We start from the raw sequence: 15,982 nt of genomic DNA on the forward strand, positions 1-15,982 counted from the left end.
GGATTGAAAGATATCTCTTTGTCAAGAACCTCTACACAGAGTACAGTGAGTACCTGGACTGAAGTCCTGCCCATTTGATGTAATATGATTTTTACTGTAACAGAGAGAGAAGGAAATACAGACTATTTTATATGAACTCTCCTCAACTTTAACTCAATCTTGTTGAAATTTGAGACTTTTAGGGTTTTGGAACGGGGTTCAGCTGTAAGGGTTTAAGAGATCTGATGTTTGGCCTCTTCTCCATATCCCCCTTTCTCCCTCTCTGCTCTGTTCATCCGTAGATCTGATGTTTGGCCTCTTCTCCATATCCCCCTTTCTCCCTCTCTGCTCTGTTCATCCGTAGATCTGATGTTTGGCCTCTTCTCCATATCCCCCTTTCTCCCTCTCTGCTCTGTTCATCCGTAGAGCTTGTGTGTGGTTTCCTTTTATGCAAAGCAGAAATTGGGTCCGTCTGCATGGCCATGCCAGAAGGTTGGGTTTGCCCCCCCCCCCACCCCCGGCTGATTGGGAGAGTGCTCCTGATATAGTCCCCTTGTTACTGGCTCAGACCCTCCACAGTGTGCTGCTACTCTATTATATTGTGTTAAGTGCTAAGAGCACAAATACATTAAGAAGGTCATAGAATGACTCCTTAACCTTTCAGCTACAGCCTGGTAAATGTGAAAGTCACTTCTGTAGGTATTTCAGCGGTAATGCATAGTGGGATTGTGTAGGTGTGTTGCTGTCTGACATGGAGCCAGAACTGAGAGAGAGACAGAGAGCGGGCCCTTAACGTGGAGCCATACTGAGGCAGGGCCTCAGAGGCAGCAGACTCTATAAATCTTCGGCCTGTCTCTGGATGTAAGAATGTTCGCTCGGGGGCAGATAGCACAGGGAAGATTCACAGTAAATGATTCCATTATGAAAGGGACTTCAGTTAGAGGCGTCACCACAGGAATTGGAGTTTTAATAGTTTTGTGTTAAAGCTTGTTCCCAAGACCAGCCAGTGTGTTTGTGTGTCTGTGTATTGTGTGTGAGTGTGTGTGTTTGTGTGTCTGTGTATTGTGTGTGAGTGTGTGTGTTTGTCTTCTTAGCACTGCACTTACAGAGCCAATCTCCATATTCATGATGGGTCATGTGCCACAAAACATGGTTTTGAGCTGCATGGCGCCAGCTTGACAGTTAACCCTGTTACAGAGCCAGATAGGGGGGAACAGCTCGCTGCTGCTGCTGGCGGTGGTTATTGAAGGGAAAAATGAGGAGCAGATGAATCTCTCTCATCTTCAGCCCCAACATGAAGCAGGGTGTGGTGTTTGGGAGGGGCTCTGAATTATCTCAGGGAGCCACACAAATACACATTGGTTGGTTGCTAAGTTTAAAGGTTATGACCTTAATGTCATAAAGCTACTATACTTACTCCATATTTAGTTAATGTAATTTATACTCAAATCTGGCTGAAGGGAACCTGGTAGTAATGAGTGTATGATGGGGGAGGGGGTAGGGAGGCATCAGCCCTCACTCCTGACACTGATGAGGAGGTGACTGGGCGAAGGCCAGGGCAGAGGGAGGATGATGGACGAGCGTCTCTGTGAGGAGCGCAGTGGTCCGGCTCGTTCTGCGGTGGGGTCTGTTGTTTCCATCTCCCTCAAACGGAAGCCACTCCACTGGCAGATGACTTGTCAATGACATCATCAAAGTGAGCCCACTAATTGATTCCTGCTGCTCTGTCATGCCCATTGTTCACTGAGCCCTCCCCGTGTTCCTCTCATCTGATGTTGATTGTTTGATGTTTATTAAAAAGAGGGGTTCTTTGTGTCCTTGGCTATGCCATGTCCTTTTGTTGAATGGTTTTTGTACTGAAATGCTCCCCCTTTGACTCTCTGTTGGGACAGAGCTGTCTCTGCTGGGGAAAGAGAAGCTTTGTTTTTCCCAGCACTATTCTTGCCATAGGGTTTTCGTTATAGCTCCCAGCTCAAATTTCCACTTCCTTTAACCCAGGCCTCAGATCAATGACCACTCCCACGCTATATTGTGGGGTACAAATATACTGAATGTCGCATGGCTTCCTGAATGAAAAATGTTCATCTTACAGTCAAATGAAACAGTGGAGCTCTGGTTGGCCAAACAGTGGAGCTCTGGTTGGCTACTTTCTAAAGATAAATATGACATTTAACTATGATTTACTGTTCTGCTACCTACAGTAGCAGTGTTAATTTCACAATGAAACGAGAGAGTGTGTTCACTCATAACTGGAGGAAGAGTCTTTCTGCACCAGGAAGTAGTTTTTTTCCACGCTCATATTTTATTAACAATGTGAGACTGATAAAAGCTGAGGGCTGTTAATGTGCAAAAAACAGCCTCTCATCCCATAAAGCAGCAAGATGTTGGAGGCATAAAGTCTTCAAACATCTATCTCTCAGTTTGAGGGTTAGCTAATAGCGAGAGTTACTAGACTTCTTGATTTCTTTTGTTTTCTTTATGCAGATGTCACTCTTTTCCACCAAAAGTGATGACACTGCAGATGGAGGTGTTCCTCTCCTTCTCTCTCTCCTCCTGCCAATTTAAAGATTTGATTTCATTTGTTTTCCCTTCACCTTGCCCTCCAGAGTAATAAACATTCCATGATGCTGTGGAATTACTCAACTGATTCTGATTCATGGGGACTTGTGGTAAATCACCTAAAAGGATGGTGATGTTGCATCTGAGCAGATCACTTAATCACCATTTCATGAACGGATTAAATATGAATTACACTAAATTGTTCCTCCATAAATGTAATGAATGGATAGCCCAGATGAGGAGTAGATGAAAGACTTCAGTGTCTGTGTTTGTCCTGAAGTAAGTCTGAGACTCCCCGCCCTGCCTTCATCCAACTGAGTGGGAGCAGTCAGACAGTGTTGTCTAGGAGGGAGGAGAGGTAAGCATCCTGCTTGGGGATTTGATTCTCCAGAAGCGTCAGGACACAGGTGAGAAATACAGCATGTATGTGCCGACTGCATTCCTGGTCACTATTCCAGGAACTATGTTCTCTCCCGGCCGCAGGGGGGGGACATGAGTGGTCACCTGGCCCGGATGGCCGCCTCTTGCCCCTCTGCCTCCAACCTGACTGTGATGGGTGCCTCAGTGGGAGGGGCCAAGGGAAAATGGCAGATGTGAAACTGGACTTGGGTCCCAGTATTTCTAGAGTGCCTGAGAATTCAAGTCCCTAAAGATGCTCTTGGCAAGCCTACCGATTCTTTATTTTGTCTGTCCTCACCTCTTCCCATGAAAACTGAGCCCGCCATCTTTTTTGAAATGATAATATTCTTCTTGTGTATTTCTAACCATTATATTATTCATTTGTTCATTTATTGTTATAAATGTAGTTGATTGATTACTTTTACATTATAACAATTCCGTATTCAAAATATATGTTTATATTAGTGTCTGTGACTATCTGATGTGAATTCTCAGAGTCCTCTGGGGTTTTGTAGACTCAGCTATTTCTCCCCTGCAGCCTCTGCAGTATGTCCCTGCTCTCCCATTCTCCTGTGGTTAGAAACTTCATCCAAATGCTGGATTTGCCTTTGCATGATATTTACTTAAGTTAAACAGCCATCTGTAAAAACAGAGAAATGGATATCCTTTGTATGGTGTTCATGTGAGAAATTATTTTACATAGTGTACACAGTGTCCCCAACTACCCTATTCCTTATTCCCAATAAAAGTATAAATGGTAGAAAAACGTTTATTTCCATCAAGTGGCATCACAACCAAATTGATTTCTAATCTGACTGACAAAGTGACACAGATCACGTTTTTCTTACCATTAAGACTGGGTTGGTCTTTATTCAATTTGATCGCTTTTTTTTATATAAATGATCAAGTAGAGCTATATCACTGGTTGGATTGGCAAGCTAAAAGCAATCAGAGACATTTGTATTACTTTTACAATCAAATTGGGAACATGACATCATAGAGGAAGCCTTACTGAATATGAGTCAGTGTTACTGCGTAACATAATCAGGCTTAGCAGGCCCAGTTATACTCTGATTAGGAACATATATCAGAGGAATAGTCTGTCTGCCAGGCTGTCTGTCTGTCTGCCAGACTGTCTGCCTGTCTGTCTATGTTTGTTTGTATGTATGTTTGTGAGTTCTGCGCTTGCATGGTGTCAGGTGAATGCAGGGCAGTTAGGGGGCTATAACTGGGTTTGGGGGGAGGGGGGGTCAGTAAGAGGGCTATAACCGGGGTGTGGTGACTTGGTAGTTAGGGGTAATTATAGGGCTTGGGGGGACAAGGGGCAGGAGAACGGGTGAGTGCACGGGGCACAACAAGGCTAATACCTCCGTCTCTTTGTCTCTGTGGCAGGTGGTGTGGATGGAGTAACAGAGACTTGTGTCTGAGGGTGTGTGTGTGTCTGAGCATTTGTGTGGGTAGGTATATGTGTGGGTGTGGGTGGGTATATGTGTGGGTGTGGGTGGGTATATGTGCCTAAAACAATAGTGTCAACCTTAAACTTCAGCCGCCCTCTGATTACAGAGAGAAGCGTTCTCTATCTCAGCCTGCTTTCCCTATGTATGTCTCACCTGCACCTGGTCACATCTGTTCTGTGTGTGTGTGTGTTGATGTGTGTGTGTGTGTGTGTGTGTGTGTGTGTGTGTGTGTACATGTACACATTCACACACGAGTCATCACAGGGGCAGAGGTGACGTCACTCACACTGTGTAGTATGCCATTACAGCCTATATGTATGGGTTTTCTATTCTCTAGTTACCATTGCCAGTATTACTGTGTGGGCACTTCTACCTATTTAAGACCTTTCATCAGTGTGAGTTTGTTTAAGTTCATATGGTGGTTTGTGACTACTTTCCTGTTTTGCTTATTAAGGCTTGCTGGGTGGGTGGGAGTTTACAGTGTGAATGGGCTGTGGGTGAGGAGGTGGTGGTGCCAGGGGGCAGGTGGCAGGTGGCAGGGTACCAGAACTGGGCCCCAGTGTGTTTGTCACTTCCTGCCGGTTGCTGTCTTGCCCAGTGGGGGTGGCTGAGTCACCAGGGGGGCACAGAGGCAGCTGTCACAGCCCAGCCATGGGGCAAGGTGAGGGGGGAGGGGGAGAGGGGTGCGGGGGAGGCAGCTGGCATGGCTCCACAGACCTGGAGGCAAAAGGAGAGGAGGGGGGAGGGGAACAGGGGCATCTGTCTATGTGTGGCTGTGGATCGGAACCTGAAGACTCCGAGCCCAGATGTAGCCCTGCTGCCCAGAGCACAGCATTGTGAGGTTGTGGTGGAGGCTCATGGGTGGATGGGGGTCAGAGGGTGTCGCGCCATGAGGCTGGAATCAGAACAGCCATGACACAGCATGGTGACTGCCTGGAAATACACACTTACCACAGGGGGAACCACCTTATACTTACCCTGAGACACAGAGAGAGAAAGAGGGAGGGAGGGATAGTCAGAGAGCGAGAGAGAGAGAGAGTCAGATAGAGACATAAAGAGAGAGAGAGAGAGTGAGAGAGAGAGCTCAGGCCCTGAGTGGGATCTGAGTCACTCCCACACGCTCATGTTCATGTGTGAATAATACACTCACACACCCACACACGTCCCAGACACTCATTGATGTAGCATTCCATCTGGTAATATCATAATTAGTACTGTGTTAAATCAGTTGGTTCTTAGCGTTCACACATGCATTCACTCACACACACACACACACACATGCACACACACACACATACACACACACACAGACAGACACTCACATTCACACATATTAACACCTATGGTGTGTGAGGACAATGGTCCTCTGTGTGCGGGCTCTCTGCCCTCTGCCCCTTGCGGCTGGGACAGCAGCCCTGCTCTTCTCCTTTCTCTCAAGCTCTCTCTGTTATTCTTCTACTCCGAGAGCAGCCAGATCTGCTGACGAGCCTTTGGCACGTGTCTAAATGAGGAGCCCTGTGCCAACGTGACCGGCTGCGTCACGCTCTCTGCCAGCCACTGTGCCAAGGCTCTGCCAACACACCGTAGGCACAGCCTGAAAGAGACCGCTTCATCTCCACTCACCTCTGAGTATACTAGCGTCCTGTTGTCATCCAACATGATTGTTATTGACAAATTCAAAACAAGGCCTCAGAAATATGGGATTTTTTCGCCCCGTTCATACTGTCCTACTGTGTGATGTTGAGTGATTGATCTCCAGTCCCTACATTCCTGCATCTGTTGCTTTTAAAATCAAAGGCATTCCCTAAGAGCATGATTGTTGTGCAACTGCTTTTATAAGCACGTAGTCTCACAGAGATACTGAGGGTGGCTGGGATGGGATAGGGATGGGAGGGTGGCTCAGCCTCAGTTGTGATTGGGCTGTAGAGGGAAGGGAGGGGAGGAGTGGCCCAGTGGAGTGGAGCTGACCTGGGATGGGGTCAGGGTCTCCCAGGGCTGGCCGGGGCTGGGACACCACATTGACCACAGGGCAGTATACAGCACCACTCATTGTGTGCTTTTCTAATATAATATACTGTTGCTTAGACCACAGCCGAATGTTGCTCAAATCCAAACTTAACTTTGGGACTTTACAGTAGTATCCTGTGTCCTCCCTCCCTGTGGCTCCGTCTATGGCATTTCTGTACAGTCAAAGTTCAAATCAAAGTTTATTGGTCGCGTACACAGTTTAGCAGATGTTATAGCGGGTGCAGCGAAATGCTTATGTTACCTAGCTCCTAACAATGCAGTAAAATGTCAAGCAAGTACAAAAATAACTAAAATGTGTAACTAAAATGCAATTCCTGGTCTTGCATAGTATATTTTGTGTTTTAGAGGTCAGGGGTGCTCCCCTCCTCCCAGTGTTTTCGGCCATCTTTATGGAGGTACTTGGCCCATAGTTGGGTTTATCTCACAAATCATGGCTGTGGTGGTTTCATCTCATTTCCTGTGTGGATGTGTGGACAATGGACCTCTCTGGCCGGAGCCTGTGGGCCCAACCAGTGGTTGTGTGTTTGTGTTCCCATCTTTGTTCTCATGTCATGGTTCAGGACTCTTGGAGAAGGTGTTTAGTGTGTCAGATCAGCACACTCAATCACTGCCCTGTTTAGACACGGGTGTTTCATCAATTCAAGTTCTTTGCCACTTTTATTCACAATGTACCTCTGTGGTATGCTATGTGTGTGTGAGTGTGTGTGTGCATGCTTGCGTGCATGTGTGTGTGTATGCGTGTGTGCCTGCACACACATGATCGTGTGTCAGTCACGGGGGTGTGGGGGATGTGGGGGTTGACATTTATTTCTGCAGAGGAAGTTTGTGGTTAGACCGTTTCTGCGCTCCCGTTCACATTTTTTCCCCTCCATGTAGCCATGCAGTTTCTTACAGATGTGGAAGTCATTTAAGCAGTGCTTGTGTAACGACTGGAGGAGTTTTTGTTCTGCATTTAGACACTGCTGGGTCTGGGCTGAGGGCTGCGCTCACTGAGCAGAGAGGCTCCCCCGCCTCGCCCCAGTGCAGCATGAGAAGGTCTAGGCTTGGCCCTCTCCTAAATAAAGTCCCTGTTCCAGGCTGTCTAGAAATAGCCTCTGTGGGACTGGGCATGTATCTGACAGAAACCAATTCAATCTGACATTGCGTGTGTTTGTGTTTTCATTTTCAAATGTATTCCATTTGTTTACCTAGATAAAAATACTGCATTCCCCAGCTGTAAACCTGGCGCTGTGTTGCCCTCAATGTATGTCTGACAGTGTCTATACAGTGGGCAAGGGTATATATTTATTGTGCGTCTGATGAAATCACCATGGGAACATACCAGAGTTGCGGACATTCCTTTTTTCTTTGATACGTTCTTCTGTCCTGCACCTGATAAGTTGGATGTACATATTTTTCTATATATACACACACACACACACACACACACGCACACACATCCTTAATGTCTCTGAGATAGATACTGCAGATGAGGGGAACTCCCCACTCTCCAGGGTGTGTGTAATTGGATTAATTGATAATTGATCACTTCCACATTGCCTGAGGATATGACATCTGCCTCGAGTCTGTCTCTGCTCTGCTCTGTAGGGAACTGCCTCGTGGGAAACAGGATGTCACACTGGGTGGCACATGTCTGTCTTCTACTTCCTGCTCTTTATACTGTGGGGGTGGTTGATTGTGGAAGGACATATACAGTATCTAGCCTTAACAGAGTCATGGCGTCTTAACTGTGAAAGTGTATTGCTACATTCTCTAGTGTGAAGGTGCCATTATGACTACTCTGCCCCACCCCTCTCTCTCTTCTCAGACATACTGCCTTGAGTGTGAGTTAATGTATCTCATTAAGTCTGCATGTCTACCATGTCTCTCAGCACCCCTCTGCATATACGTATAAGGACCCAGGGACCAACCTGTTCAGACCGCTCTGTCTCAGCTTTGTCTTATTCTCTGTGTGTCTCAGCTTGTTACTCGTATATGCCTTTGTATTGAAAATGTACCCATGTTATTTGTTCATGAGCACATTCATTTGTTATTTTTGTTTGTAGTAGTCTTGTGTATTACAGACTCTGGGTAGTCTTGACTACAAATTAACACATACCGTACATAACGTCCTGAGCCAAGGTAAAATACACCTGTAAGCTGTGCTGGTGGGGAATATATGGAACACTTATTCAAAGCATTTTATTCACTTCACTGCACATATTCAAAGCATTTTTCAAAGACGGAGACTGAGAGGAGCAGATGCATCTAAATGAGGGCAGGTCCCCTAGGGCATTTATGAGCAAATAGTGTCTCAAAGAGAAGATCAGGATTGTTTTGGTTGTAGGAATCAAAAGCTTCCCATGAATTGAATCCCAGTATTAACCCCCACCCTCTCTCTCTCGCCCTCTCTCTTTCAGGAACTCACACACACACACACACCCACACAAACACACACACTTACACGCACACAAACACACACAGACACACACTCCCGCACCCACAATCCCCCACCCGTCTTCACAAACACACTGATCCTTTGTGTCTTATCCCCTAAACCAGTCCCAACCTACAGGCTTCTACCCCCTCCCTCTGAGCAGGCAGCGAGCAGCAAGCAGCCTTCCACCAAACTTGTTGCGCCACACATCTCTGCCTGTGTCTATCTTACTCGGTACTGTAAAAATCATTGTAGCTATTTTTATTTATCTTTCCCATGTCTCCATCCTCCCCCACCTTGTCTCCCCCTTTCTGTCTATGGCCATTATGTATATGATAAAGTAGATGAACTATAACCTTACCCAACCAATAACCCCCCCCTGTGTTTCGCTCCCTGGAGTCAGACTCAATTATCTCTCCAGGACACCAGTGACCACTCAACAGGCCATAAATCACTGCAACACCACCTCCGCTCAACCAGACTCAATCTGCCCAACCAGACTCCTCACTCTCCTTTCTCTAAGCTGCATGGTCTGGCTCCACATAAAACCCAATAGGGTTAGTGTGAGGCAGTAGGTCAGGGTTAGAGAGTTCCGTTCACACACATCAAATAATGAATAATATATGTATAGATATAGCTATAACAGATTTTCTCTGATATCACTAAGACCTTCCTCATAAACCCAGTGCCCTGTTAGTTGTGAGGGTGGATGGATTGAGCTGCTCCGGTGTATATAGTGCCTTCGGAAAGTATTCAGACCCCTTGACTTTTTCCACATTTTGTTATGTTACAGCTGTCACGATCGTCTAAGGAGGAGGACCAAGGCGCAGCGTTGAAGGCAAACATATTCTTTATTTAATAAATGATCACACGATCAAAACAACAAAACGAAACCGTGACGTCCCTGGTTACATACACCAACCAACACGGAACAAGAAACCACAAAATAATGAATGCCTAACGGCTACCTAAGTATGACTCCCAATCAGAGACAACGAGCTACAGCCGTCTCTGATTGGGAGCCACCCTGGCCAACATAGAATTACAACAACTAGAACATAAACAAATGAAAACTCACACCCTGGCTCAACATACTAGAGTCCCCAGAGCCAGGGCGTGACAGTACCCCCCCCTAAAGGCGCGGACTCCGACCGCGCCAACCAAATACAACAGGGGAGGGACCGGGTGGGCACTCCGCCTCGGCGGCGGATCCGGCTCCGGACATGACCCCCACTCCTTCTCTAACCCCCCAAAGTACCCCTGGTCCGGTCTGGCCCAGAGCTGAACTGAACACTGGTGGAGCGGATTGCTCTAGCTCCGGCGTGACGCAGCACCTGACCGGTGCCGGACCCGCCACCGGTGGAACAGGCACGGGCCGTGCCGGACTGACGACGCACACCACTGCCTTGGTGTGGGGAGCAGGAGCGGACCGAGCCGGGCTGACGAAACGCACCACTGACTTGGTGCGGGGAGCAGGAGCGGGCCGGACCGGGCTGACGAAGCGCACCACTGACTTGGTGCGGGGAGCTTGGATGGGCCGGACTGGGCTGGCGACGCGCACCACAGACTTGGTGCGGAGAGCAGGAACGGGCCGGACAGGGCTGACGAAACGCACCACAGACTTGGTGCGTGGAGCAGGAATGGGCCGGACTGGGCTGGCGACGCGCACCACAGACTTGGTGCGGAGAGCAGGAACGGGCCGGACAGGGCTGACGCAAACGCACCACTGACTTGGTGCGGGGAGCAGGAATGGGCCGGACTGGGCTGGCGACGCGCACCACAGACTTGGTGCGGAGAGCAGGAACGGGCCGGACAGGGCTGACGAAACGCACCACTGACTTGGTGCGGGGAGCAGGAATGGGCCGAGCCGGGCCGACGAAGCGCACCACTGACTTGGTGCGGGGAGCAGGAACAGACCGGACCGTACTGGGGACACACACCACTGGCCCTACACCGGGATCTGGAACGGGCCGGACCGGACTGGTAACACACCCCAGTACCTCTCGCCGTGCCGCTCCACCTTCCATCCCCTCTTCGACCAGTGGCCCCCGTAACCTGGCGGCCTCCTCTGGCAACCCGCTGGGCCGCTCTATCGCGGCCTCCTGCTGCCCCGACGTCGTGAGCCCCCCCCTAAAAATTTTCTGGGAGTCTCTCTTCCCCGTGGGCCAGGCCTCTATAATTCTCGCCCAACTCTCGCTCTTCTGCTTCCAATCTCCGCCATTCAGCTCCTCATTCGGCTTGACCCAGTCGAAGCTCTTCCTCCACTGTTCCCAAGTCCACCCACTCTGCTCCTCACTAGGCTGCTTGGTCCAGTTCTGGTGGTTTCTTCTATCACGATCGTCTAAGGAGGAGGACCAAGGCGCAGCGTTGAAGGCAAACATATTCTTTATTTAATAAATGATCACACGATCAAAACAACAAAACGAAACCGTGACGTCCCTGGTTACATACACCAACCAACACGGAACAAGAAACCACAAAATAATGAATGCCTAACGGCTACCTAAGTATGACTCCCAATCAGAGACAACGAGCTACAGCCGTCTCTGATTGGGAGCCACCCTGGCCAACATAGAATTACAACAACTAGAACATAAACAAATGAAAACTCACACCCTGGCTCAACATACTAGAGTCCCCAGAGCCAGGGCGTGACAACAGCCTTATTCTAAAATGGATTTTTAAAAATTAAAAAATCTCAACAATCTACACACAATACCCCATAATGACAAAGCAAAAACAGGTTTTTAGAAATTTTTGCTAATTTATTAAAAATAAAAAACGGAAATAACATTTACATAAGTATTCAGACCCTTTACTCAGTACTTTGCTGAAGCACCTTCGGTAGCGATTACAGCCTCGAGTCTTCTTGGGTATGCCGCTACAAGCTTGGCACACCTGTATTTGGGGAGTTTCTCCCATTCTTCTCTGCAGATCCTCTCAAGCTCTGTCAGGTTGGATGGGGAGCGTTGCTGCACAGCTATTTTCAGGTCTCTCCAGAGATATTCTATCGTGTTCAAGTGCGGGCTCTGGCTGGGCCACTCAAGGACATTCAGAGACTTGTCCCAAAGCCACTCCTGCGTTGTCTTGGCTGTGTGTTTAGGGTCGTTGTCCTGTTGGAAGGTGAACCTTCGCCCCGGTCTGAAGTCCTGAGCATTCTGGAGCAGGTTTTCATCAAGGATCTCTCTGTACTTTGCTCCGTTCATCTTTTACTCGATCCTGACTAGTCTCCCAGTCCCTGCCGCTGAAAAACATCCCCACAGCATGATGCTGCCACCACCGTGCTTCACCGTAGGGATGGTGCCAGGTTTCCTCCAGACGTGACGCTTGGCATTCAGGCCAAAGAGTTCAATCTTGGTTTCATCAGACCAGAGAATCTTGTTTCTCATGGTCTGAGAGTCTTTAGGTGCCTTTTGGAAAACTCCAAGCGGGCTGTCATGTGCCTTTTACTGAGTGACTTCCGTCTGGTCACTCTACCATAAAGGCCTGATTGGTGGAGTGCTGCAGAGAGGGTTATCCTTCTGGAAGGTTCTCCCATCTCCACAGAGGAACTCTAGAGCTCTGTCAGAGTGACCATCGGGTCACCTCCCTTCTCCCCCGATTGCTCAGTTTGGCTGCGCGGGCAGCTCTAGGAAGAGTCTTGGTGGTTCCAAACTTCTTCCATTAAAGAATGATGGAGGCCACTGTGTTCTTGCGGACCTTCAATGCTGCCTGGGGGAATGGGGGGGGTTGTTGAGTAGAGCTGCTTTTCTCATGTCTGCATTGTTGGCGTCCCCCCAATAAAAACTGTGTGTTTAGCCTGATGGAGTTATGAATGTTCCTTCTGGAAGGACCTGAGAAAGACTGTTTAAATGTGTTGTTGATGGCTAAAACGCCTGTATTGGTTGGGGGGAAGCTCTGTTTAAGTTGGCCGGTGGAGGACAAAAAAGGTGGAGAGGTCCAAAATGATAAAAATATATGTAACCAGACATTCATCTGTTTATTTTAAACTCACTGCCCCATGGTATATGGATTCTCAGAACCACTTATGGTGCACATTTAAGTCCTTGGTCGTTTTATCTCATGCATAACCATGTGCCTGTGCTGTGGTGCAGATTTCACATTAATTGTTCTCAATGCATTTCTGCATTATTCATGTAGCCTATGTGTCTTTGTCAAACACTGTGTTATAGTGTGGTGAAGTTTAATATAGTTTAGTGTAGTGTCGTTTAGTGTAGTTTAGTGTAGTGTAGTTATTGTCGGTTAGTGGCGTGTAGTGTAGTGCATATTAGGTGCAGCTTGTGTACTAGATCTATTCAGTTGATAGTGAAAAGATGGAATATTTGCTTTGAACAATTTAAATTACCAACCTGTGTAAATTGATTCAGTGCTTTCAGAGGCGGTTGGAATGGGCTTAGTTTTCTCTTTATCCCTGGTGTAAAGTGGAAATGCGAATACATATTGCAATGGAACCCTAGTAAAGAACCTGAGGTGTGGGGTGTGGACCTGAGAGAGAGATGGGGGAGGAGAGTTAGTTGCCAGGGAGGAATAAGTATTGTTTGGATGGAGAGTTGGGATAGATGTCAGAGTGGTGTGATGACAGAGAGTTGGAAGAATGAAAAGGGAGAGAGGATATGGTTCTAGGTGCTGACTCACCTGACAACTGGGAACTGGGCTGTTCTGTGAAATCAATAAGTTGTTCATTTTGCAGACAGTATTTGGCCTCTCAGACAGTATGTGTGTAAGTGTGTGTGTTTATGGCTAGGATTGGTGTTTGGGTTTCAGAGTGATTAGGTTTGTGTGTGTGTACGTGTCTGAAAAAGGGTATACGTGTTTATAGCCAAAGCCCCGTCCCCTCTCTCTTCCTCCTTCCCCATACTCCCTGCTACAGAAATAAACATCACCCACAGACTGAAAGACTGCACACTTTTGTCTGGGACTGGATTCCAAAGCCTCAGGGATGTGCTATTTCTATGGCCCTGAGCCAAACAGCCAGCCATATACTATACATCAATCAATCAATCAATTTTATTTTATATAGCCCTTCGTACATCAGCTAATATCTCGAAGTGCTGTACAGAAACCCAGCCTAAAACCCCAAACAGCTAGTAATGCAGGTGTAGAAGCACGGTGGCTAGGAAAAACTCCCTAGAAAGGCCAAAACCTAGGAAGAAACCTAGAGAGGAACCAGGCTATGAGGGGTGGCCAGTCCTCTTCTGGCTGTGCCGGGTGGAGATTATAACAGAACCATGCCAAGATGTTCAAAAATGTTCATAAGTGACAAGCATGGTCAAATAATAATCAGGAATAAATCTCAGTTGGCTTTTCATAGCCGATCATTAAGAGTTGAAAACAGCAGGTCTGGGACAGGTAGGGGTTCCATAACCGCAGGCAGAACAGTTGAAACTGGAATAGCAGCAAGGCCAGGCGGACTGGGGACAGCAAGGAGTCACCACGGCCGGTAGTCCCGACGTATGGTCCTAGGGCTCAGGTCTCTCAGTTGGCTTTTCATAGCCGATCATTAAGAGTTGAAAACAGCAGGTCTGGGACAGGTAGGGGTTTCGTAACCGCAGGCAGAACAGTTGAAACTGGAATAGCAGCAAGGCCAGGCGGACTGGGGACAGCAAGGTGTCAGCATGCCCGGTAGTCCTGACGTATGGTCCTAGGGCTCAGGTTCTCAGAGAGAAAGAGAGAACGAGAGAATTAGAGAGAGCATACTTAAATTCACACAGGACCCCTTACTCTTTCTCACACTGCCATGGAGTCCTATACATACTCTCCCTCTCTCTCTCCCTCTCTCTCTCTCTCTCTCTCTCTCTCTTTCTCTCATGTCTCATATGGATATAAACATACTTAGCGATAGGGCATTAATGTATATACACACACTAATTTGTATAAATAAAGTCAGGATTTACTGATCTCTCATAGGAGAGCCTTGGTTTGCTGTCTCTCTGTCTCTCTCCATCCTACAGCAGCCTTGATAAATAAACAGCAACATGGCAGGAAGCAAACATCTCAGTGAGCTAGGCTGGGCCTTGGCTGGGCCCGAGGTGAGACAGGAAGAGAGAAAAAGTGGAATGTTAGTGTATGTATGCCTGTACGTGGGACTAGAGAACCGTTTCCTTGTTTAGATTCGAGAGGATTTTCAATAGGCCTTTCTTTCTGTTTGCTCAGAATGGGTTGCATGTGTTTTACAATTCTACCTCCCTATTGTACGAGCCACTCTGACGCAAGTGAGGTTTTCTCTTTCATTTAAATTACTGGGGGGTTGGTGGAGCCAAACTACTGTCTCTCCTATTTTATCTTCCAATCCCCACCCCTCCCATCCCTTACACCTCCCCCCGTAGTCTTAGACTGAATGGGAGAGGACAGAGACAGCCGTGTCCCTAGTGAACTGAGTAACCCTTTGCTCTATTTTGTTATTTGAGAAAACCTTACTACTTTACCTGAGTGGTTGAAAGTGAGCCACAACGACTGTGTTGAATAATGTACCCAGATCTGTGCATTCATTCTGTAGTGTATGTTTTCCTATATGTTTGAGCCAGAACTGTGTTGTGTCTGTGTGGTCTGTCTGCAGGTGTACCTGAAGGCCCCTATGATCCTGAATGGAGTGTGTGTGATCTGGAAGGGCTGGATAGACATGCAGCGCCTGGATGGGATGGGATGTCTGGAGTTCGATGAGGAGAGAGCACAGGTACTGTAGCACATAATTCATGACACCCACTGGTCCCCAAGCACCACCAACACAATACACACAACTAGATGGAACAATTAGCTACAATATATACAAACATTTACATACAATACTTTTAAATTGCTTAACTAGAACTAAACTAAACAGGTTGTGCCCCTGCTCCTACATATACAAACAAAACACCCACTCACTGGGCCAAACAAACTGTGTGTCTCTGTGTGTCTCTCCCACTCTGTGTGTGTTCAGCATGAGGATGCCCTAGCGCAGGCAGCCTTTGAGGAGGCACGTAGGAGGACCCGGGACTTTGAGGACAGGGACCGCTCGCACAGAGAGGACCTGGAGGTGAGACAGACTGGACAGGCTGGGGATGGGGTGGGCTAGTGGTTTGACAGATTCTGAATGTCCCCATAGTCACATGATTAGTGCTAACGAAAAATGGTGATGTTGGAAGATTCTGATTGTTTGTGTCCC

The 15,982-nt window shown here is 47.6% G+C and overlaps 1 protein-coding gene across 4 annotated transcripts in view; it reads left to right on the plus strand.

Moving 5' to 3' along the window:
* Positions 1–15,982, plus strand: part of LOC121576656 (core-binding factor subunit beta) — a 35,584-nt gene that overhangs the window by 13,216 nt on the left and 6,386 nt on the right. For all 4 annotated transcript variants that reach the window (XM_041889979.1, XM_041889981.1, XM_041889982.1 and 1 more), the window contains 2 exons: positions 15,395–15,511; positions 15,758–15,853. In XM_041889979.1, the coding sequence (XP_041745913.1) occupies positions 15,395–15,511; positions 15,758–15,853 (213 nt within the window). The remainder of the gene's footprint in view (positions 1–15,394; positions 15,512–15,757; positions 15,854–15,982) is intronic.

This window comes from Coregonus clupeaformis, chromosome 29 (genome assembly GCF_020615455.1).
Source record: "Coregonus clupeaformis isolate EN_2021a chromosome 29, ASM2061545v1, whole genome shotgun sequence".
In the NCBI taxonomy this organism is placed as follows: Eukaryota; Metazoa; Chordata; class Actinopteri; order Salmoniformes; family Salmonidae; genus Coregonus; species Coregonus clupeaformis.